General features: G+C 59.7%; 1 protein-coding gene across 6 annotated transcripts in view; it reads left to right on the forward strand.

Annotated features, from left to right (window-relative positions):
* LOC132821789 (lysyl oxidase homolog 3B-like) overlaps nt 1-23,707 on the forward strand; it is a 215,545-nt gene that overhangs the window by 94,114 nt on the left and 97,724 nt on the right. For 4 of the 6 annotated variants that reach the window (XM_060834621.1, XM_060834797.1, XM_060834977.1 and 1 more), the window contains 3 exons: nt 6,012-6,182; nt 6,367-6,522; nt 7,417-7,582. In XM_060834621.1, coding sequence (XP_060690604.1) covers nt 6,012-6,182; nt 6,367-6,522; nt 7,417-7,582 — 493 coding nt within the window. The remainder of the gene's footprint in view (nt 1-6,011; nt 6,183-6,366; nt 6,523-7,416; nt 7,583-23,707) is intronic. The other 2 variants (XM_060834884.1, XM_060835039.1) reach the window with 1 other exon arrangement.

Raw genomic sequence — 23,707 nt, forward strand, 5'->3', positions numbered from 1 at the left:
GTGTGTGTGTGTGTGAGGGGTGTCTGTGTATGTGTGTGAGGGGTGTCTGTGTGTGTGTGTGAGGGGTGTGTGTGAGGGGTGTCTGTGTATGTGTGAGAGGGGTGTGTGTGTGTGTTTGTGAGGTGTGTGTGTGTGTGTACATGCACAGGGAGAGGGGAGTGGAGGAAGCTCAATGGGGTGAAATGTTGATGACCATATTGACAGGGTGAGGTAAAGCAGCCACACCATCATCACGGAACTCCTTAGAAATGGAAGAAATTTCAAACTATTTGGCTGAGAGCCAGATCACCCAGAATGAGCCTGGATGCAGATTGACACAGCAGCTCGCTCTGTCTAACCATTACCTCACCATTCTCATCCAACTCAATAACTCTCACATACCTCAACCTCAGGAAGGGACAGATTGCAGACCCTCAGGGTGAGAGATAGTGCAGGTAAATCCAGCAATTACAAACAGGTCAGTGAGGGAGGGAGCGGAGGCTGTAGGTGAGAGAAGGGCTCGTCACAACAAAGGGGTCATCTGGATAGAAGCTATTTTACCCTGTATCTAACCCTGTGCTGTCCCTGTCCTGGGAGTGTTTGATGGGGACAGTGTAGAGGGAGCTTTACTCTGTATCTAACCCTGTGCTGTCCCTGTCCTGGGAGTGTTTGATGGGGACAGTGTAGAGAGAGCTTTACTCTGTATCTAACCCTGTGCTGTCCCTGTCCTGGGAGTGTTTGATGGGGACAGTGTAGAGAGAGCTTTACTCTGTATCTAACCCTGTGCTGTCCCTGTCCTGGGAGTGTTTGATGGGGACAGTGTAGAGGGAGCTTTACTCAGTATCTAACCCCGTGCTGTCCCTATCCTGGGAGTATTTGATGGGGACAGTGTAGAGGGAGCTTTACTCTGTATTTAACCCTGTGTGGGAGTTTTATTGTTGGGACAGTGTAGAGGGAGTAAGTCTCGCCTATGCTCATTTTGGGAAGTTATTGGAAGTTGTGTCTCATGAGGATATGTGTGAGTTCTATTGAGTTGTAGCTTCTTGCGATGGTGAAATATTTCTGCTAATGATCAGTTGCTTTTGAAATGTGTTTCAGTTTCAGTTTCAGTTTCAGCTTCAGTTCCATTGTGTACCTGGCGTGCAGACCTTTATGAACAGGGTAATATCTGAGGGGTACACACTGGATCTGACTGTGACCTCTGCCTCTATCAGACATAAAGCCTTACTGCATTCTAATCTAGTGCTGCCCAGCAACTTCCAAAGCTGACCTTTACATCATGTGACTGGTCACATGACAGACCTGAGGCAGTCTCCTTTTCCATTGGCCTGCTCAGTGAGCTGAGGGGTTGGGATTGGTGGAAAGGGATGGGATGTTTGATATCTGACTTGACCTGTTCCTTGTTGTGGAGTTGCTGAGAGGGAGAGATCCAGATTAATGTCTGGTTTGTGATGTCCCTGAGCCCCGTGATACCCGGGTCCTCACTCAATTCACCCCGCTCTGTAATCCACCCCCTTTCCTCCTGAAACCATCTTCCCACTGACTGGATCCCCCTCTCCCATGGACCTTCCCACTGACTGGATCCCCCTCTCCCATGGACCTTCACACTGACTGGATCCCCCTCTCCCATGGACCTTCCCACTGACTGGATCCCCCTCTCCCATAGCGTTCCCGTTGACTGGATCCCCCTCTCACATGGACCTTCCCACTGACTGGATCCCCCTCTCCCATAGCGTTCCCGTTGACTGGATCCCCCTCTCCCATGGACCTTCCCACTGACTGGATCCCCCTCTCCCATAGCGTTCCCGTTGACTGGATCCCCCTCTCCCATGGACCTTCCCACTGACTGGGTCCCTCTCTCCCATGGATTTTCCCACTGACTGGATCCCCCTCTCCCATAGACCTTCCCACTGACTGGATGCCCCTCCCCCATGGACCTTCCCACTGACTGGATCCCCCTCTCCCATGGATTTTTCCACTGACTGGATCCCCCTCTCCCATAGACCTTCCCACTGACTGGATGCCCCTCCCCCATGGACCTTCCCACTGACTGGATCCCCCTCTCCCATGGACCTTCCCACTGACTGGATCCCCCTCTCCCATAGCGTTCCCGTTGACTGGATCCCCCTCTCCCATGGACCTTCCCACTGACTGGGTCCCTCTCTCCCATGGATTTTCCCACTGACTGGATCCCCCTCTCCCATGGACCTTCCCACTGACTGGATCCCCCTCTCCCATGGATTTTCCCACTGACTGGATCCCCCTCTCCCATAGACCTTCCCACTGACTGGATGCCCCTCCCCCATGGACCTTCCCACTGACTGGATCCCCCTCTCCCATGGATTTTCCCACCGACTGGATCCCCCTCTCCCATAGACCTTCCCACTGACTGGATGCCCCTCCCCCATGGACCTTCTCACTGACTGGATCCCTCTCTCCCATGGACCTTCCCACTGACTGGATACTGGATCCCCCTCTCCCATGGACCTTCTCACTGACTGGATCCTCCTCTCCCATAGACCTTCCCACTGGCTGGATCCCCCTCTCCCATGGACCTTCACACTGACCGGATCCCCCACTCCCATGGACCTTCACACTGACCGGATCCCCCTCTCCCATAGACCTTCTCACTGACCGGATCCCCCTCTCCCATCGACCTTCCCACTGACTGGATCCCCCTCTCCCATGGACCTTCCCACTGACTGGATCCCCCTCTCCCATGGATTTTCCCACTGACTGGATCTCCCTCTCCCATGGATTTTCCCACTGACTGGATCCCCATCTCCCATGGATTTTCCCACTGACTGGATCTCCCTCTCCCATAGACCTTCCCACTGACTGGATCCCCCTCTCCCATGGACCTTCTCACTGACTGGATCCCCCTCTCTCATGGATCTTCCCACTGACTGGCTCCCCCTCTCCCATGGACCTTCCCACTGACTGGATCCCCTCTCCCATAGACCTTCCCACTGACTGGATCCCCCTCTCCCAAGGATTTTCACACTGACTGGATCCCCCTCTCCCATAGACCTTCCCACTGACTGGATCCTCCTCTCCCATGGACCTTCCCACTGACTGGATCCCCCTCTCCCATGGATTTTCCCACTGACTGGATCTCCCTCTCCCATGGATTTTCCCACTGACTGGATCCCCATCTCCCATGGATTTTCCCACTGACTGGATCTCCCTCTCCCATAGACCTTCCCACTGACTGGATCCCCCTCTCCCATGGACCTTCTCACTGACTGGATCCCCCTCTCTCATGGATCTTCCCACTGACTGGCTCCCCCTCTCCCATGGACCTTCCCACTGACTGGATCCCCTCTCCCATAGACCTTCCCACTGACTGGATCCCCCTCTCCCAAGGATTTTCACACTGACTGGATCCCCCTCTCCCATGGATTTTCCCACTGACTGGATCCCCCTCTCCCATGGACCTTCACACTGACTGGATCCCCCTCTCCCATGGTGTTCGTGTTGACTGGATCCCCCTCTCCCATGGACCATCTCACTGACTGGATCCCCCTCTCCCATGGACCTTCCCACTGACTGGATCCCCCTCTCCCATGGACCTTCCCACTGACTGGATCCCCTTCTCCCATGGTGTTCCCATTGACTGGATCCCCTCATTGGGAGTTATTTGTCCCCCACCGTGGTGCTAGCAGTCAGGCTCTGTGTCTGAGTAGGCTCTATTGCCATGGAGAGTAGCACATGACGACAGTCTGTGGTTCCATTTCCTGGGGAGGCCGGTGAAAAGGGACTGTCCCTCAGAACCACACAGAAAAATGAGCCCAGTGTATCGGCTGCTCGACAAAGGCCTTCCTACCTGAGTAACAATCACAGCAACACCCACTTGGACAAAGAAACCTTCGCGTGTAGAATGGTAACCTCACTGGTCAGTGACTCTCCTCAGAAATTAAACACTGACCAGGTTCTATCACCCTCTTACTCATTCCCAGTGTCAGTTACCCCCTGTTACTCACTCCTGGAATCTATTACGTTCTGTTCCTTACTTCCAATACCTATTGTCTTCTGTTACTCACTCCTAATGTATTACTCTCTGTTATTTATGCCTCACATCTATTACTTTCTGTTATTCACTGCTAGTGTCTATTCCTCTCTGTTACTTATTCCTAGTACCTGTTATTCTCTGATACTCTGAGAGATAGTTATTCTCTGTTACGCATTCTAGTATCTATTCTTCTCTGTTACTCACTCCTCGTGTCTATTAGTCTCTGTTACTCACTCCTCGTGTCTATTAGTCTCTGTTACTAACTCCTAGTGTCTGTTATTCTCTCCCATATCTGATAATCACTCCTAGTGACTATTACTCTGTTACTCATTCCTAGCATCTATTCTTTGCTGTTACTGACTCCTAGTGTTTGTTACTCTGTCAGTTGCTCCTAATGATGATTACTCGCTGTTACTCACTCCTTGTGTCTGTTACTCTGTTACTCACTCTTAGTATCTGTGACTCTGCATTACTCACTCCTACTGTCAATTACTCTCTGTTACTCACTGCTGGTGATTATTATTCTCTGTTTCACCTGGTGTCTGTTACTCACTCCTAGTGTCTGTTGTTTAGAATCTATAATTTTGGATTTCATTCCCCTAATAGCATCGTTTATTCCGAGTTTCAGTTTCTGCCTCTCAGACTGTTCCTGTTACTCAGCTGTGAAACCTTTGCTGCTGTTATTTCTGTGTGGGAGTAGTTTATTCAACAGTAGATTGCATGGATCTGCCTGTCTGATCCCTCTAATGCAGTAATGGTAGTGTTACCATGGTGATCAGATTTGCAACCCAATATCCCCTCCCACCCCCAGCAGTGTAATAGCCGGTATCTGCAGGCAGTGCTGAGTGGTTGTTTGTGTAGAATACACACCGTGTAAACCTGCTGCATATTCTCCAGCCTGTGACTGATGGAGCTGATCACTGTGGACACTGCCCCCTGACCTGTTCGTCCCAGCTCCCCGCGGGAAGGGAGGGGGGGTCCCAGTCACTGAGGGGGAGAGAGTGGGGTCCCAGTCCCCAGGAAGAGAATGGGGTCCCAGTCCTGGGAAGAGAGTGGGGTCCCAGTCCTGGGAAGAGTGGTTGGTTAGTTGCTGTTGGGAATTTAGCTGTGATCCCAGTGCTGTCGGTATGGTACTGAGGTCAGTTTCACTGGCCACACAGCTAGCCCCTGGAAGAGGAGGTAAATCTCAGCAAAGTGCTCCTACTTCACTCTCTCTGTTCAGAGTGAGAGAAACAGTCCTCTCTGCCTATTGGTTCCTGACTGAGGTTTGTCTCTCACATGGGATTCCTATTCCAGCTCATTCCCTCAACATCTCCTGGTATTCCTTGCTCTCCCTTGTGTCTTTGTCCAGTTATTGTTCTGATTCACATTAACCCACTCTCTGTGGTGGTCAGGCCCATATTCTGCCCACTCTCTGACTGAAGGCCTTTCGCCTCAACACTCCGGCGGTCGTCATGGTGACGCTAATATTGACAGCTCCAGGTGGAAACACCTTCTCCACATCCAGCCCCCTTGAAAATCAAACCCTTTCACAATTATAAAGGCTGCTGTCAGGGATCGTACAGTACAACAGAGAGCCTGAGGCCTATTCAGGCTGTGCTGCCACTTACAATGCCTCCATTACTCCCACTTCCCTGGACTAAGCCCATAGCCTTGAGGACTTCCTCTTCAGCCTTTTCATTCAGATCCCGGCCTGGTCAGTCTCTGCTGCACGCGATAACGAAGCTCCCAACTCTGGTTCCAATCTGGGAATCTGATTCTCTCCTCCCACCCCTCCCTACGTTCCCCCCCCAGGGTCTGTCCCCATCCTGTTGCTGAGCTGAGGGCTGTGCCGCACATTGAGCGTGTGTATCATCCACAACACTGACTCTGCCGTTCAGATACTCTGCTGGTGACACAGCCTCCCTCCCTCCTTCATCCTCTACCTCACACCCTCCCTCGCTCCCTCCCCGTTCCCTCCCTCCCTCCCTCCCTCCCTCGGCCTGCAGCCTAACCTTTCTGAATGCGCTGACGCTCTCAGATCCGCATCCGTGGAGGACGTACCCGTTATGAGGGCCGGCTGGAGGTGCTGACCACAGCAGCCAACGGCACCCGGCACTGGGGCCTGGTCTGCGGAGAGGCCTGGGACATGTTGGAGGCCATGGTGGCGTGTCGGCAGCTGGACATCGGATACGCCAATCAAGGTGTCCAAGTACGTGCGCCTCGGGTCTGGCCGTATTCTCCACCAACTCCCACCCCCCCCCCGACAGAGTCACTCGCTCAAACACTGAGGGTTCAGCACCACGGGGCGGGGAGGGGAGACGGGGGAGGAGGGTGGGAGGGTGTTCTGTGGTGGAGCGGGGTCTGTGCGCTGACACGCTAAGAACTCCCTGCAGATTCGGATTGTCGGTGGGAGAACCGCCTACGAAGGCCGTGTGGAGATTCTGCACGGCGGCAACTGGGGGATAGTATGCAGTGACGGGTGGACCACCAGAGAGGCTATGGTGGCCTGCAGACAGCTGGGGCTGGGCTACTCGCTGCACGCTGTAACGGTACGTACAGACAGGTGGGCTAGGGGAGCCAACACACAATACGCTGGAGATGGGACTGGGGAGGGACAGAGGTAGGGAGGGAGGGGAGGGATGGACAGAGTGAGGGAAAGAGGATGGAGGTGGGTCAGAGACAGAGGGGAGTGCTCAGTCCTCCCTGGGGATGGTGGTGACACTGAGGGGCCGATGTTGTGCCAGGGAGCTGTGTAGGAGTTGGCACAGTGACAGGGCACTCTGTTCCTCAGCTACTGAACACGATCCACTCAGTCACACTGTGCTGGCACTGCCACAGAGAACCAGGCAACAGCAAAGGCATGGGGCATGGACACCAGATTGGGGCTCTGATTGGCAAGCTGCCTGGACTGGGGTCCACACCCTGAACTGGGAACCTGGGGTCCTCACCCTGAACTGGGAACCTGGGGTCCACACCCTGAGGTCCACAGCCTGGGGTCCTGACCCTGGGGTCCCTCACCCTGAACTGAGTGAGGGGTGTGGATAGGATAAATAGACAGAGTGTTTTCCCTGGGGTCGGGGAGTCCAGAACTAGAGGGCATAGGTTTAGGGTGAGAGGGAAATGATATACAAGAGACCGAAGGGGCAACTTTTTCACACACAGGGTGGTACGTGTATGGAATGAGCTGCCAGAGGAAGTGGTGGAGGCTGGTACAATTGCAACATTTAAGAGGCATCTGAATGGGTATATGAATAGGAAGGGTTTGGAGGGATATGGGCCGGGTGCTGGCAGGTGGGACTAGGTTGGGTTGGGATATCTGGTCGGCATGGAGGGGTTGGACTGAAGGGTCTGTATCTATGCTGTACATCCCGATGACTCTCTGACTCCGCGCTCCCGGCAGACGGAGAGCATTCTGAACCACTTACCACCTCCTTTTTCCCAAGGAAACCTGGTACTGGGATGCTGATACCGGGGTCAAAGAGATGGTGCTGAGTGGAGTGAAGTGTACGGGAGACGAGATGACACTGAGCCAGTGTCAGAGCCACGGAGAAACTGTCAAGTGTAAGAAGACGGGCACTCGGTTTGCTGCTGGAGTGATCTGCTCAGAGAGTAAGGAGACTCCAATATCTCCATTTGAAATGAAGAGGACTTTCTCATTCTCAGGTTCCCTCTGTGTGACCGGCCCTCCCTGTCTCTGTGTGAGACCAGCCCTCCCTGTCTCTGTGTGAGACCAGCCCTCCCTGTCTCTGTGTGAGACCAGCCCTCCCTGTCTCTGTGTGAGACCAGCCCTCCCTGTCTCTGTGTGTGACCAGCCCTCCCTGTCTCTGTGTGTGACCAGCCCTCCCTGTCTCTGTGTGAGACCACCCCTCCCTGTCTCTGTGTGTGTCCAGCCCTCCCTGTCTCTGTGTGAGACCAGCCCTCCCTGTCCCTGTGTGTGCCCAGCCCTCCCTGTCTCTGTGTGAGACCAGCCCTCCCTGTCTCTGTGTGAGACCAGCCCTCCCTGTCTCTGTGTGTGACCAGCCCTCCCTGTCTCTGTGTGTGACCAGCCCTCCCAGTCTCTGTGTGTGACCAGCCCTCCCAGTCTCTGTGTGTGACCAGCCCTCCCTGTCCCTGTGTGAGACCAGCCCTCCCTGTCCCTGTGTGTGACAAGCCCTCCCAGTCTCTGTGTGTGACAAGCCCTCCCAGTCTCTGTGTGTGACCAGCCCTCCCAGTCTCTGTGTGTGACCAGCCCTCCCTGTCCCTGTGTGAGACCAGCCCTCCCTGTCTCTGTGTGTGACCAGCCCTCCCTGTCCCTGTGTGAGACCAGCCCTCCCTGTCTCTGTGTGTGACCAGCCCTCCCTGTCCATGTGTGCGAACAGCCCTACCTGTCTCTGTGTGTGACCAGCCCTCCCTGTCTCTGTGTGTGACCAGCCCTCCCTGTCCCTGTGTGAGACCAGCCCTCCCTGTCCCTGTGTGTGACCAGCCCTCCCTGTCCCTGTGTGTGACCAGCCCACCCTGTCCCTGTGTGTGACCAGCCCTCCCTGTCCCTGTGTGAGACCAGCCCTCCCTGTCCCTGTGTGAGACCACCCTCCCTGTCCCTGTGTGACCAGCCCTCCCTGTCTCTGTGTGAGACCAGCCCGCTCTGTCCCTGTGTGAGACCAGCCCTCCCTGTCCCTGTGTGTGACCAGCCCTCCCTGTCCCTGTGTGTGACCAGCCTTCCCTGTCCCTGTGTGTGACCAGCCTTCCCTGTCCCTGTGTGTGACCAGCCCTCCCTGTGTCTCTGTGTGTGACCAGCCCTCCCTGTGTCTCTGTGTGTGACCAGCCCTCCCTGTCCCTGTGTGAGACCAGCCCTCCCTGTCTCTGTGTGAGACCAGCCCTCCCTGTCTCTGTTTGAGACCAGTCCACCCTGTCTCTGTGTGAGACCAGCCCTCCCTGTCCCTGTGTGTGACCAGCCCTCCCTGTGTCTCTGTGTGTGACCAGCCCTCCCTATCCCTGTGTGTGACCAGCCCTCCCTATCCCTGTGTGTGACCAGCCCTCCCTAACCCTGTGTGTGACCAGCCCTCCCTATCCCTGTGTGTGACCAGCCCTCCCTGTGTCTCTGTGTGAGACCAGCCCTCCCTGTCTCTGTGTGAGACCAGCCCTCCCTGTCTCTGTTTGAGACCAGCCCTCCCTGTCTCTGTTTGAGACCAGCCCTCCCTGTCTCTGTTTGAGACCAGCCCTCCCTGTCTCTGTCCGAGACCAGTCCTCCCTGTCTCTGTGTGTGACCAGCCCTCCATGTCCCTGTGTGAGACCAGCCCTCCCTGTCTCTGTGTGATACCAGCCCTCCCTGTCTCTGTGTGTGACCAGCCCTCCCTGTCTCTGTGTGTGTCCAGCCCTCCCTGTCTCTGTGTGTGACCAGCCCTCCCTGTCTCTGTGTGTGACCAGCCCTCCCTGTCTCTGTGTGAGACCACCCCTCCCTGTCTCTGTGTGAGACCACCCCTCCCTGTCTCTGTGTGTGACCAGCCCTCCCTGTCTCTGTGTGTGACCAGCCCTCCCTGTCTCTGTGTGTGACCAGCCCTCCCTGTCTCTGTGTGTGTCCAGCCCTCCCTGTCTCTGTGTGTGACCAGCCCTCCCTGTCTCTGTGTGTGACCAGCCCTCCCTGTCTCTGTGTGTGACCAGCCCTCCCTGTCTCTGTGTGTGACCAGCCCTCCCTGTCTCTGTGTGTGACCAGCCCTCCCTGTCTCTGTGTGTGACCAGCCCTCCCTGTCTCTGTGTGTGACCAGCCCTCCCTGTCTCTGTGTGTGACCAGCCCTCCCTGTCTCTGTGTGTGACCAGCCCTCCCTGTCTCTGTGTGTGACCAGCCCTCCCTGTCTCTGTGTGTGTCCAGCCCTCCCTGTCTCTGTGTGTGACCAGCCCTCCCTGTCTCTGTGTGTGACCAGCCCTCCCTGTCTCTGTGTGTGACCAGCCCTCCCTGTCTCTGTGTGTGACCAGCCCTCCCTGTCTCTGTGTGTGTCCAGCCCTCCCTGTCTCTGTGTGTGTCCAGCCCTCCCTGTCCCTGTGTGTGCCCAGCCCTCCCTGTCTCTGTGTGAGACCAGCCCTCCCAGTCTCTGTGTGTGACCAGCCCTCCCAGTCTCTGTGTGTGACCAGCCCTCCCAGTCTCTGTGTGTGACCAGCCCTCCCTATCCCTGTGTGAGACCAGCCCTCCCAGTCTCTGTGTGTGACCAGCCCTCCCAGTCTCTGTGTGTGACCAGCCCTCCCAGTCTCTGTGTGTGACCAGCCCTCCCAGTCTCTGTGTGTGACCAGCCCTCCCAGTCTCTGTGTGTGACCAGCCCTCCCAGTCTCTGTGTGAGACCAGCCCTCCCTGTCTCTGTGTGTGACCAGCCCTCCCTGTCTCTGTGTGTGACCAGCCCACCCTGTCCCTGTGTGTGACCAGCCCTCCCTGTCCCTGTGTGAGACCAGCCCTCCCTGTCTCTGTGTGAGACCACCCTCCCTGTCCCTGTGTGACCAGCCCTCCCTGTCTCTGTGTGAGACCAGCCCGCTCTGTCCCTGTGTGAGACCAGCCCTCCCTGTCCCTGTGTGTGACCAGCCTTCCCTGTCCCTGTGTGTGACCAGCCCTCCCTGTCTCTGTGTGTGACCAGCCCTCCCTGTCTCTGTGTGTGACCAGCCCTCCCTGTGTCTCTGTGTGTGACCAGCCCTCCCTGTGTCTCTGTGTGTGACCAGCCCTCCCTGTGTCTCTGTGTGTGACCAGCCCTCCCTGTCTCTGTGTGAGACCAGCCCTCCCTGTCTCTGTGTGAGACCAGCCCTCCCTGTCTCTGTGTGAGACCAGCCCTCCCTGTCCCTGTGTGTGACCAGCCCTCCCTGTGTCTCTGTGTGTGACCAGCCCTCCCTATCCCTGTGTGTGACCAGCCCTCCCTGTGTCTCTGTGTGTGACCAGCCCTCCCTGTGTCTCTGTGTGTGACCAGCCCTCCTGTCTCTGTGTGAGACCAGCCCTCCCTGTCTCTGTTTGAGACCAGCCCTCCCTGTCTCTGTTTGAGACCAGCCCTCCCAGTCCCTGTGTGAGACCAGCCCTCCCGGTCTCTGTGTGAGACCACCCCTCCCGGTCCCTGTGTGTGACCAGCCCTCCCGGTCCCTGTGTGTGACCAGCCCTCCCGTCCCTGTGTGTGACCAGCCCTCCCGGTCCCTGTGTGTGACCAGCCCTCCCGGTCCCTGTGTGTGACCAGCCCTCCCGGTCCCTGTGTGTGACCAGCCCTCCCGGTCCCTGTGTGTGACCAGCCCTCGCTGTCCCTGTGTGTGACCAGCCCTCCCTGCCCCTGTGCGAGACCAGCCCTCCCTGCCCCGTGCGAGACCAGCCCTTCCTGCCCCTGTGTGTGACCAGCCCTCCCTGCCCCTGTGTGTGACCAGCCCTCCCTGCCCCTGTGTGTGACCAGCCCTCGCTTTCACTGTGTGACCACCCCTCCCTGTCTCTGTGTGAGACCACCCCTCCCTGTCTCTGTGTGAGACCACCCCTCCCTGTCTCTGTGTGAGACCACCCCTCCCTGTCTCTGTGTGTGACCAGCCCTCCCTGTCTCTGTGTGTGACCAGCCCTCCCTGCCCCTGTGTGATACCAGCCCTCCCTGCCCCTGTGTGAGACCACCCCTCCCTGTCTCTGTGTGTGACCAGCCCTCCCTGTCTGTGTGAGACCACCTCTCCCTGTCTCTGTGTGTGACCAGCCCTCCCTGTCCCAATGTGTGACCAGCCCTCCCTGTCTCTGTGTGAGACCAGCCCTCCCTGTCCCTGTGTGAGACCAGCCCTCCCTGTCCCTGTGTGAGACCAGCCCTCCCTGTCCCTGTGTGAGACCAGCCCTCCCTGTCCCTGTGTGAGACCAGCCCTCCCTGTCCCTGTGTGTGACCAGCCCTCCCTGTCCCTGTGTGTGACCAGCCCTCCCTGTCTCTGTGTGACACCAGCCCTCCCTGTCTGTGTGAGACCAGCCCTCCCTGTCTCTGTGTGAGACCAGCCCTCCCTGTCTCTGTGTGTGACCAGCCCTCCCTGTCCCTGTGTGTGACCAGCCCTCCCTCTCTCTGTGTGTGTCCAGTCCTCCCTGTCCCTGTGTGTGACCAGCCCTCCCTGTCTCTGTGTGTGACCAGCCCTCCCTGTCTCTGTGTGTGACCAGCCCTCCCTGTGTCTCTGTGTGTGACCAGCCCTCCCTGTGTCTCTGTGTGTGACCAGCCCTCCCTGTGTCTCTGTGTGTGACCAGCCCTCCCTGTGTCTCTGTGTGTGACCAGCCCTCCCTGTGTCTCTGTGTGTGACCAGCCCTCCCTGTCTCTGTGTGAGACCAGCCCTCCCTGTCTCTGTGTGAGACCAGCCCTCCCTGTCTCTGTTTGAGACCAGTCCACCCTGTCTCTGTGTGAGACCAGCCCTCCCTGTGTCTCTGTGTGTGACCAGCCCTCCCTGTGTCTCTGTGTGTGACCAGCCCTCCCTATCCCTGTGTGTGACCAGCCCTCGCTGTCTCTGTGTGAGACCAGCCCTCCCTGTCTCTGTTTGAGACCAGCCCTCCCGGTCCCTGTGTGAGACCACCCCTCCCGGTCCCTGTGTGTGACCACCCCTCCCGGTCCCTGTGTGTGACCAGCCCTCCCGGTCCCTGTGTGTGACCAGCCCTCCCGGTCCCTGTGTGTGACCAGCCCTCCCGGTCCCTGTGTGTGACCAGCCCTCCCGGTCCCTGTGTGTGACCAGCCCTCCCGGTCCCTGTGTGTGACCAGCCCTCCCGGTCCCTGTGTGTGACCAGCCCTCCCGGTCCCTGTGTGTGACCAGCCCTCCCGGTCCCTGTGTGTGACCAGCCCTCCCGGTCCCTGTGTGTGACCAGCCCTCCCGGTCCCTGTGTGTGACCAGCCCTCCCTGCCCCGTGCGAGACCAGCCCTTCCTGCCCCTGTGTGTGACCAGCCCTCCCTGCCCCTGTGTGTGACCAGCCCTCCCTGCCCCTGTGTGTGACCAGCCCTCGCTTTCACTGTGTGACCACCCCTCCCTGTCTCTGTGTGAGACCACCCCTCCCTGTCTCTGTGTGAGACCACCCTCCCTGTCTCTGTGTGAGACCACCCCTCCCTGTCTCTGTGTGAGACCACCCCTCCCTGTCTCTGTGTGAGACCACCCCTCCCTGTCTCTGTGTGTGACCAGCCCTCCCTGCCCCTGTGTGATACCAGCCCTCCCTGTCTCTGTGTGAGACCACCCTCCCTGTCTCTGTGTGTGACCAGCCCTCCCTGTCTGTGTGAGACCACCTCTCCCTGTCTCTGTGTGTGACCAGCCCTCCCTGTCCCAATGTGTGACCAGCCCTCCCTGTCTCGTGTGTGACCAGCCCTCCCTGTCTCTGTGTGAGACCAGCCCTCCCTGTCCCTGTGTGAGACCAGCCCTCCCTGTCTCAGTGTGTGTCCAGTCCTCCCTGTCTCTGTGTGTGACCAGCCCTCCCTGTCCCTGTGTGAGACCAGCCCTCCCTGTCCCTGTGTGAGACCAGCCCTCCCTGTCCCTGTGTGTGACCAGCCCTCCCTGTCCCTGTGTGTGACCAGCCCTCCCTGTCCCTGTGTGACACCAGCCCTCCCTGTCTGTGTGAGACCAGCCCTCCCTGTCCCTGTGTGTGACCAGCCCTCCCTGTCCCTGTGTGTGACCAGCCCTCCCTGTCCCTGTGTGTGACCAGCCCTCCCTCTCTCTGTGTGTGACCAGCCCTCCCTGTCTCTGTGTGTGACCAGCCCTCCCTGTCTCTGTGTGAGACCAGCCCTCCCTGTCTCTGTGTGAGACCAGACCTCCTTGTCTCTTTGTGTGACCAACCCTCCCTGTCTCTGTGTGAGTCGAGTCCTCCCTGTCTCTGTTTGAGACCAGCCCTCGCTTTCACTGTGTGACCAGCCCTCCATGTCTCTGTGTGTGACCAGCCCTCCCTGCCCCTGTGTGATACCAGCCCTCCCTGTCTCTGTGTGTGACCAGCCCTCCCTGTCTCTGTGTGTGACCAGCCCTCCCTGTCTCTGTGTGAGACCACCCCTCCTGTCTCTGTGTGTGACCAGCCCTCCCTGTCCCTGTGTGAGACCAGCCCTCCCTGTCCCTGTGTGAGACCAGCCCTCCCTGTCCCTGTGCGTGACCAGCCCTCCCTGTCCCTGTGCGTGACCAGCCCTCCCTGTCCCTGTGCGTGACCAGCCCTCCCTGTCCCTGTGCGTGACCAGCCCTCCCTGTCTCTGTGTGTGACCAGCCCTCCCTGTCTCTGTGTGTGACCAGCCCTCCCTGTCTCTGTGTGTGACCAGCCCTCCCTGTCTCTGTGTGTGACCAGCCCTCCCTGTCTCTGTGTGTGACCAGCCCTCCCTGTCTCTGTGTGTGACCAGCCCTCCCTGTCTCTGTGTGTGACCAGCCCTCCCTGTCTCTGTGTGAGACCACCCCTCCTTGTCTCTGTGTGTGACCAGCCCTCCCTGTCCCTGTGTGAGACCAGCCCTCCCTGTCTGTGTGTGACCAGCCCTCCCTGTCTCTGTGTGTGACCAGCCCACCCTGTCCCTGTGTGTGACCAGCCCACCCTGTCCCTGTGTGTGACCAGCCCTCCCTGTCTCTGTGTGAGACCAGCCCTCCCTGTCTCTGTGTGAGACCACCCTCCCTGTCCCTGTGTGACCAGCCCTCCCTGTCTCTGTGTGTGACCAGCCCTCCCTGTCTCTGTGTGTGACCAGCCCTCCCTGTGTCTCTGTGTGTGACCAGCCCTCCCTGTCCCTGTGTGAGACCAGCCCTCCCTGTCTCTGTGTGAGACCAGCCCTCCCTGTCTCTGTGTGAGACCAGCCCTCCCTGTCTCTGTTTGAGACCAGCCCACCCTGTCTCTGTGTGAGACCAGCCCTCCCTGTCCCTGTGTGTGACCAGCCCTCCCTGTGTCTCTGTGTGTGACCAGCCCTCCCTATCCCTGTGTGTGACCAGCCCTCCCTGTGTCTCTGTGTGTGACCAGCCCTCCCTGTCTCTGTGTGAGACCAGCCCTCCCTGTCTCTGTGTGAGACCAGCCCTCCCTGTCTCTGTTTGAGACCAGCCCTCCCTGTCTCTGTTTGAGACCAGCCCTCCCTGTCTCTGTTTGAGACCAGCCCTCCCTGTCTCTGTTGAGACCAGCCCTCCCTGTCTCTGTTTGAGACCAGCCCTCCCTGTCTCTGTTTGAGACCAGCCCTCCCTGTCTCTGTTTGAGACCAGCCCTCCCTGTCTCTGTCCGAGACCAGTCCTCCCTGTCTCTGTGTGTGACCAGCCCTCCATGTCCCTGTGTGAGACCAGCCCTCCCTGTCTCTGTGTGATACCAGCCCTCCCTGCCCCTGTGTGATACCAGCCCTCCCTGTCTCTGTGTGAGACCACCCCTCCCTGTCTGTGTGTGACCAGCCCTCCCTGTCTGTGTGAGACCACCTCTCCCTGTCTCTGTGTGTGACCAGCCCTCCCTGTCCCTATGTGTGACCAGCCCTCCCTGTCTCGTGTGTGACCAGCCCTCCCTGTCTCTGTGTGAGACCAGCCCTCCCTGTCCCTGTGTGAGACCAGCCCTCCCTGTCTCAGTGTGTGTCCAGCCCTCCCTGTCTCTGTGTGTGACCAGCCCTCCCTGTCCCTGTGTGAGACCAGCCCTCCCTGTCCCTGTGTGAGACCAGCCCTCCCTGTCCCTGTGTGTGACCAGCCCTCCCTGTCCCTGTGTGTGACCAGCCCTCCCTGTCCCTGTGTGTGACCAGCCCTCCCTGTCTCTGTGTGACACCAGCCCTCCCTGTCTGTGTGTGACCAGCCCTCCCTGTCCCTGTGTGTGACCAGCCCTCCCTCTCTCTGTGTGTGTCCAGTCCTCCCTGTCCCTGTGAGTGACCAGCCCTCCCTGTCTCTGTGTGTGACCAGCCCTCCCTGTCTCTGTGTGAGACCAGCCCTCCCTGTCTCTGTGTGAGACCAGACCTCCTTGTCTCTTTGTGTGACCAGCCCTCCCTGTCTCTGTGTGAGTCGAGTCCTCCCTGTCTCTGTTTGAGACCAGCCCTCGCTTTCACTGTGTGACCAGCCCTCCATGTCTCTGTGTGTGACCAGCCCTCCCTGCCCCTGTGTGATACCAGCCCTCCCTGTCTCTGTGTGTGACCAGCCCTCCCTGTCTCTGTGTGTGACCAGCCCTCCCTGTCTCTGTGTGAGACCACCCCTCCTTGTCTCTGTGTGTGACCAGCCCTCCCTGTCCCTGTGTGAGACCAGCCCTCCCTGTCCTGTGTGAGACCAGCCCTCCCTGTCCCTGTGTGTGACCAGCCCTCCCTGTCCCTGTGTGTGACCAGCCCTCCCTGTCCCTGTGCGTGACCAGCCCTCCCTGTCCCTGTGCGTGACCAGCCCTCCCTGTCTCTGTGTGTGACCAGCCCTCCCTGTCTCTGTGTGTGACCAGCCCTCCCTGTCTCTGTGTGTGACCAGCCCTCCCTGTCTCTGTGTGTGACCAGCCCTCCCTGTCTCTGTGTGTGACCAGCCCTCCCTGTCTCTGTGTGTGACCAGCCCTCCCTGTCTCTGTGTGTGACCAGCCCTCCCTGTCTCTGTGTGTGACCAGCCCTCCCTGTCTCTGTGTGAGACCACCCCTCCTTGTCTCTGTGTGTGACCAGCCCTCCCTGTCCCTGTGTGAGACCAGCCCTCCCTGTCTGTGTGTGACCAGCCCTCCCTGTCTCTGTGTGTGACCAGCCCTCCCTGTCCCTGTGTGTGACCAGCCCACCCTGTCCCTGTGTGTGACCAGCCCTCCCTGTCTCTGTGTGAGACCAGCCCTCCCTGTCTCTGTGTGAGACCACCCTCCCTGTCCCTGTGTGACCAGCCCTCCCTGTCTCTGTGTGTGACCAGCCCTCCCTGTCTCTGTGTGTGACCAGCCCTCCCTGTGTCTCTGTGTGTGACCAGCCCTCCCTGTCCCTGTGTGAGACCAGCCCTCCCTGTCTCTGTGTGAGACCAGCCCTCCCTGTCTCTGTGTGAGACCAGCCCTCCCTGTCTCTGTGTGAGACCAGCCCTCCCTGTCTCTGTGTGAGACCAGCCCTCCCTGTCTCTGTGTGAGACCAGCCCACCCTGTCTCTGTGTGAGACCAGCCCTCCCTGTCCCTGTGTGTGACCAGCCCTCCCTGTGTCTCTGTGTGTGACCAGCCCTCCCTGTCCCTGTGTGTGACCAGCCCTCCCTGTGTCTCTGTGTGTGACCAGCCCTCCCTGTCTCTGTGTGAGACCAGCCCTCCCTGTCTCTGTGTGAGACCAGCCCTCCCTGTCTCTGTGTGAGACCAGCCCTCCCTGTCTCTGTGTGAGACCAGCCCTCCCTGTCTCTGTTGAGACCAGCCCTCCCTGTCTCTGTTTGAGACCAGCCCTCCCTGTCTCTGTTGAGACCAGCCCTCCCTGTCTCTGTTTGAGACCAGCCCTCCCTGTCTCTGTTTGAGACCAGCCCTCCCTGTCTCTGTGTGAGACCAGCCCTCCCTGTCTCTGTGTGAGACCAGCCCTCCCTGTCTCTGTGTGAGACCAGCCCTCCCTGTCTCTGTGTGTGACCAGCCCTCCCTGTCCTGTGTGAGACCAGCCCTCCCTGTCTCTGTGTGATACCAGCCCTCCCTGTCTCTGTGTGTGACCAGCCCTCCCTGTCTCTGTGTGTGACCAGCCCTCCCTGTCTCTGTGTGTGTCCAGCCCTCCCTGTCTCTGTGTGTGTCCAGCCCTCCCTGTCTCTGTGTGTGTCCAGCCCTCCCTGTCTCTGTGTGTGACCAGCCCTCCCTGTCTCTGTGTGTGACCAGCCCTCCCTGTCTCTGTGTGTGACCAGCCCTCCCTGTCTCTGTGTGTGACCAGCCCTCCCTGTCTCTGTGTGTGACCAGCCCTCCCTGTCTCTGTGTGTGACCAGCCCTCCCTGTCTCTGTGTGTGACCAGCCCTCCCTGTCTCTGTGTGTGACCAGCCCTCCCTGTCTCTGTGTGTGACCAGCCCTCCCTGTCTCTGTGTGTGACCAGCCCTCCCTGTCTCTGTGTGTGACCAGCCCTCCCTGTCTCTGTGTGTGACCAGCCCTCCCTGTCTCTGTGTGTGACCAGCCCTCCCTGTCTCTGTGTGAGACCAGCCCTCCCTGTCTCTGTGTGAGACCACCCCTCCCTGTCTCTGTGTGAGACCAGCCCTCCCTGTCTCTGTGTGAGACCAGCCCTCCCTGTCTCTGTGTGTGTCCAGCCCTCCCTGTCTCTGTGTGTGTCCAGCCCTCCCTGTCTCTGTGTGTGACCAGCCCTCCCTGTCTCTGTGTGTGACCAGCCCTCCCTGTCCCTGTGTGTGCCCAGCCCTCCCTGTCCCTGTGTGTGCCCAGCCCTCCCTGTCCCTGTGTGAGACCAGCCCTCCCTGTCTCTGTGTGAGACCAGCCCTCCCTGTCTCTGTGTGAGACCAGCCCTCCCTGTCTCTGTGTGTGACCAGCCCTCCCAGTCTCTGTGTGTGACCAGCCCTCCCTGTCTCTGTGTGTGACCAGCCCTCCCTGTCCCTGTGTGAGACCAGCCCTCCCTTTCCCTGTGTGTGACAAGCCCTCCCTGTCTCTGTGTGTGACCAGCCCTCCCTGTCTCTGTGTGTGACCAGCCCTCCCTGTCCCTCTGTGAGACCAGCCCTCCCTGTCTCTGTGTGTGACCAGCCCTCCCTGTCCTGTGTGTGACCAGCCCTCCCTGTCTCTGTGTGTGACCAGCCCTCCCTGTCTCTGTGTGAGACCAGCCCTCCCTGTCTCTGTGTGTGACCAGCCCTCCCTGTCTCTGTGTGTGACCAGCCCACCCTGTCCCTGTGTGTGACCAGCCCTCCCTGTCCCTGTGTGAGACCAGCCCTCCCTGTCTCTGTGTGAGACCACCCTCCCTGTCCCTGTGTGACCAGCCCTCCCTGTCTCTGTGTGAGACCAGCCCTCCCTGTCTCTGTGTGAGACCAGCCCTCCCTGTCCCTGTGTGTGACCAGCCTCCCTGTCCCTGTGTGTGACCAGCCCTCCCTGTCTCTGTGTGTGACCAGCCCTCCCTGTCTCTGTGTGTGACCAGCCCTCCCTGTCTCTGTGTGTGACCAGCCCTCCCTGTCTCTGTGTGTGACCAGCCCTCCCTGTGTCTCTGTGTGACCAGCCCTCCCTGTGTCTCTGTGTGTGACCAGCCCTCCCTGTCTCTGTGTGAGACCAGCCCTCCCTGTCCCTGTGTGTGACCAGCCCTCCCTGTCCCTGTGTGTGACCAGCCCTCCCTGTCCCTGTGCGTGACCAGCCCTCCCTGTCTCTGTGTGTGACCAGCCCTCCCTGTCTCTGTGTGAGACCACCCCTCCTGTCTCTGTGTGTGACCAGCCCTCCCTGTCCCTGTGTGAGACCAGCCCTCCCTGTCTGTGTGTGACCAGCCCTCCCTGTCTCTGTGTGTGACCAGCCCTCCCTGTCCCTGTGTGTGACCAGCCCTCCCTGTCCCTGTGTGAGACCAGCCCTCCCTGTCTCTGTGTGAGACCACCCTCCCTGTCTCTGTGTGAGACCAGCCCTCCCTGTCTCTGTGTGAGACCAGCCCTCCCTGTCTCTGTGTGAGACCAGCCCTCCCTGTCTCTGTGTGAGACCAGCCCTCCCTGTCCCTGTGTGAGACCAGCCCTCCCTGTCCCTGTGTGAGACCAGCCCTCCCTGTCCCTGTGTGAGACCAGCCCTCCCTGTCCCTGTGTGTGACCAGCCCTCCCTGTGTCTCTGTGTGTGACCAGCCCTCCCTGTCTCTGTGTGTGACCAGCCCTCCCTGTCCCTGTGTGAGACCAGCCCTCCCTGTCCCTGTGTGAGACCAGCCCTCCCTGTCCCTGTGTGAGACCAGCCCTCCCTGTCTCTGTGTGAGACCAGCCCTCCCTGTCTCTGTGTGAGACCAGCCCTCCCTGTCTCTGTGTGAGACCAGCCCTCCCTGTCTCTGTGTGAGACCAGCCCTCCCTGTCTCTGTGTGAGACCAGCCCTCCCTGTCTCTGTGTGAGACCAGCCCTCCCTGTCCCTGTGTGTGACCAGCCCTCCCTGTGTCCCTGTGTGTGACCAGCCCTCCCTGTCCCTGTGTGTGACCAGCCCTCCCTGTCCCTGTGTGTGACCAGCCCTCCCTGTGTCTCTGTGTGTGACCAGCCCTCCCTGTCTCTGTGTGAGACCAGCCCTCCCTGTCTCTGTGTGAGACCAGCCCTCCCTGTCTCTGTGTGAGACCAGCCCTCCCTGTCTCTGTGTGAGACCAGCCCTCCCTGTCTCTGTGTGAGACCAGCCCTCCCTGTCTCTGTGTGAGACCAGCCCTCCCTGTCTCTGTGTGTGACCAGCCCTCCCTGTCCCTGTGTGAGACCAGCCCTCCCTGTCTCTGTGTGAGACCAGCCCTCCCTGTCTCTGTGTGTGACCAGCCCTCCCTGTCTCTGTGTGTGACCAGCCCTCCCTGTCTCTGTGTGTGTCCAGCCCTCCCTGTCTCTGTGTGTGTCCAGCCCTCCCTGTCTCTGTGTGTGTCCAGCCCTCCCTGTCTCTGTGTGTGTCCAGCCCTCCCTGTCTCTGTGTGTGACCAGCCCTCCCTGTCTCTGTGTGTGACCAGCCCTCCCTGTCTCTGTGTGTGACCAGCCCTCCCTGTCTCTGTGTGAGACCAGCCCTCCCTGTCTCTGTGTGAGACCAGCCCTCCCTGTCTCTGTGTGTGACCAGCCCTCCCTGTCTCTGTGTGTGACCAGCCCTCCCTGTCTCTGTGTGTGACCAGCCCTCCCTGTCTCTGTGTGTGACCAGCCCTCCCTGTCTCTGTGTGTGTCCAGCCCTCCCTGTCTCTGTGTGTGACCAGCCCTCCCTGTCTCTGTGTGTGACCAGCCCTCCCTGTCTCTGTGTGTGACCAGCCCTCCCTGTCTCTGTGTGTGACCAGCCCTCCCTGTCTCTGTGTGTGACCAGCCCTCCCTGTCCCTGTGTGTGACCAGCCCTCCCTGTCCCTGTGTGTGACCAGCCCTCCCTGTCTCTGTGTGAGACCAGCCCTCCCTGTCTCTGTGTGAGACCAGCCCTCCCTGTCTCTGTGTGTGACCAGCCCTCCCTGTCTCTGTGTGTGACCAGCCCTCCCTGTCTCTGTGTGTGACCAGCCCTCCCTGTCTCTGTGTGTGACCAGCCCTCCCTGTCTCTGTGTGTGACCAGCCCTCCCTGTCCCTGTGTGAGACCAGCCCTCCCTGTCCCTGTGTGTGACAAGCCCTCCCTGTCTCTGTGTGTGACCAGCCCTCCCTGTCCCTGTGTGTGACCAGCCCTCCCTGTCCCTGTGTGAGACCAGCCCTCCCTGTCCTGTGTGAGACCAGCCCTCCCTGTCCCTGTGTGACCAGCCCTCCCTGTCTCTGTGTGAGACCAGCCCGCCCTGTCCCTGTGTGAGACCAGCCCTCCCTGTCCCTGTGTGTGACCAGCCCTCCCTGTCTCTGTGTGTGACCAGCCCTCCCTGTCTCTGTGTGTGACCAGCCCTCCCTGTCTCTGTGTGTGACCAGCCCTCCCTGTGTCTCTGTGTGAGACCAGCCCTCCCTGTCTCTGTGTGTGACCAGCCCTCCCTGTCTCTGTGTGAGACCAGCCCTCCCTGTCTCTGTGTGAGACCAGCCCACCCTGTCTCTGTGTGAGACCAGCCCTCCCTGTCCCTGTGTGTGACCAGCCCTCCCTGTCCCTGTGTGTGACCAGCCCTCCCTGTCCCTGTGTGTGACCAGCCCTCCCTGTCCCTGTGTGTGACCAGCCCTCCCTGTCTCTGTGTGTGACCAGCCCTCCCTGTCTCTGTGTGAGACCAGCCCTCCCTGTCTCTGTGTGAGACCAGCCCTCCCTGTCCTGTGTGAGACCAGCCCTCCCTGTCTCTGTGTGAGACCAGCCCTCCCTGTCTCTGTGTGAGACCAGCCCTCCCTGTCTCTGTGTGTGACCAGCCCTCCCTGTCCCTGTGTGAGACCAGCCCTCCCTGTCTCTGTGTGACCAGCCCTCCCTGTCTCTGTGTGTGACCAGCCCTCCCTGTCCTGTGTGTGACCAGCCCTCCCTGTCTCTGTGTGTGACCAGCCCTCCCTGTCTCTGTGTGTGACCAGCCCTCCCTGTCTCTGTGTGTGACCAGCCCTCCCTGTCTCTGTGTGTGTCCAGCCCTCCCTGTCTCTGTGTGTGACCAGCCCTCCCTGTCTCTGTGTGTGACCAGCCCTCCCTGTCTCTGTGTGTGACCAGCCCTCCCTGTCCTGTGTGTGACCAGCCCTCCTGTCTCTGTGTGTGACCAGCCCTCCCTGTCCTGTGTGTGACCAGCCCTCCCTGTCTCTGTGTGACCAGCCCTCCCTGTCCTGTGTGTGACCAGCCCTCCCTGTCTGTGTGTGACCAGCCCTCCCTGTCTCTGTGTGTGACCAGCCCTCCCTGTCTCTGTGTGTGACCAGCCCTCCCTGTCCTGTGTGTGACCAGCCCTCCCTGTCTCTGTGTGTGACCAGCCCTCCCTGTCTCTGTGTGTGACCAGCCCTCCCTGTCTCTGTGTGTGACCAGCCCTCCCTGTCCCTGTGTGTGACCAGCCCTCCCTGTCCCTGTGTGTGACCAGCCCTCCCTGTCCTGTGTGAGACCAGCCCTCCCTGTCTCTGTGTGAGACAGCCCTCCCTGTCTCTGTGTGTGACCAGCCCTCCCTGTCTCTGTGTGTGACCAGCCCTCCCTGTCTCTGTGTGTGACCAGCCCTCCCTGTCTCTGTGTGTGACCAGCCCTCCCTGTCCTGTGTGTGACCAGCCCTCCCTGTCTCTGTGTGTGACCAGCCCTCCCTGTCTCTGTGTGTGACCAGCCCTCCCTGTCCCTGTGTGAGACCAGCCCTCCCTGTCCCTGTGTGTGACCAGCCCTCCCTGTCTCTGTGTGTGACCAGCCCTCCCTGTCCCTGTGTGTGACCAGCCCTCCCTGTCCCTGTGTGAGACCAGCCCTCCCTGTCCTGTGTGAGACCAGCCCTCCCTGTCCCTGTGTGTGACCAGCCCTCCCTGTCCTGTGTGAGACCAGCCCTCCCTGTCCTGTGTGAGACCAGCCCTCCCTGTCCCTGTGTGTGACCAGCCCTCCCTGTCTCTGTGTGTGACCAGCCCTCCCTGTCTCTGTGTGTGACCAGCCCTCCCTGTCTCTGTGTGTGACCAGCCCTCCCTGTGTCTCTGTGTGTGACCAGCCCTCCCTGTGTCTCTGTGTGTGACCAGCCCTCCCTGTCTCTGTGTGAGACCAGCCCTCCCTGTCTCTGTGTGAGACCAGCCCTCCCTGTCCTGTGTGAGACCAGCCCTCCCTGTCCTGTGTGTGACCAGCCCTCCCTGTCTCTGTGTGTGACCAGCCCTCCCTGTCCCTGTGTGTGACCAGCCCTCCCTGTCCTGTGTGAGACCAGCCCTCCCTGTCTCTGTGTGAGACCAGCCCTCCCTGTCCTGTGTGAGACCAGCCCTCCCTGTCCTGTGTGAGACCAGCCCTCCCTGTCTCTGTGTGTGACCAGCCCTCCCTGTCCCTGTGTGTGACCAGCCCTCCCTGTCCTGTGTGTGACCAGCCCTCCCTGTCCCTGTGTGTGACCAGCCCTCCCTGTCCCTGTGTGTGACCAGCCCTCCCTGTCCTGTGTGTGACCAGCCCTCCCTGTCCCTGTGTGTGACCAGCCCTCCCTGTCCCTGTGTGTGACCAGCCCTCCCTGTCCCTGTGTGTGACCAGCCCTCCCCGTCCCTGTGTGTGACCAGCCCTCCTGTCCCTGTGTGTGACCAGCCCTCCCTGTCCTGTGTGAGACCAGCCCTCCCTGTCCTGTGTGAGACCAGCCCTCCCTGTCCTGTGTGTGACCAGCCCTCCTGTCCCTGTGTGTGACCAGCCCTCCCTGTTTCTGTGTGTGACCAGCCCTCCCTGTCTCTGTGTGAGACCACCCTCCCTGTCTCTGTGTGAGACCACCCTCCCTGTCTCTGTGTGAG

Source organism: Hemiscyllium ocellatum, chromosome 1 (assembly GCF_020745735.1).
Source record: "Hemiscyllium ocellatum isolate sHemOce1 chromosome 1, sHemOce1.pat.X.cur, whole genome shotgun sequence".
Taxonomy (NCBI): Eukaryota; Metazoa; Chordata; class Chondrichthyes; order Orectolobiformes; family Hemiscylliidae; genus Hemiscyllium; species Hemiscyllium ocellatum.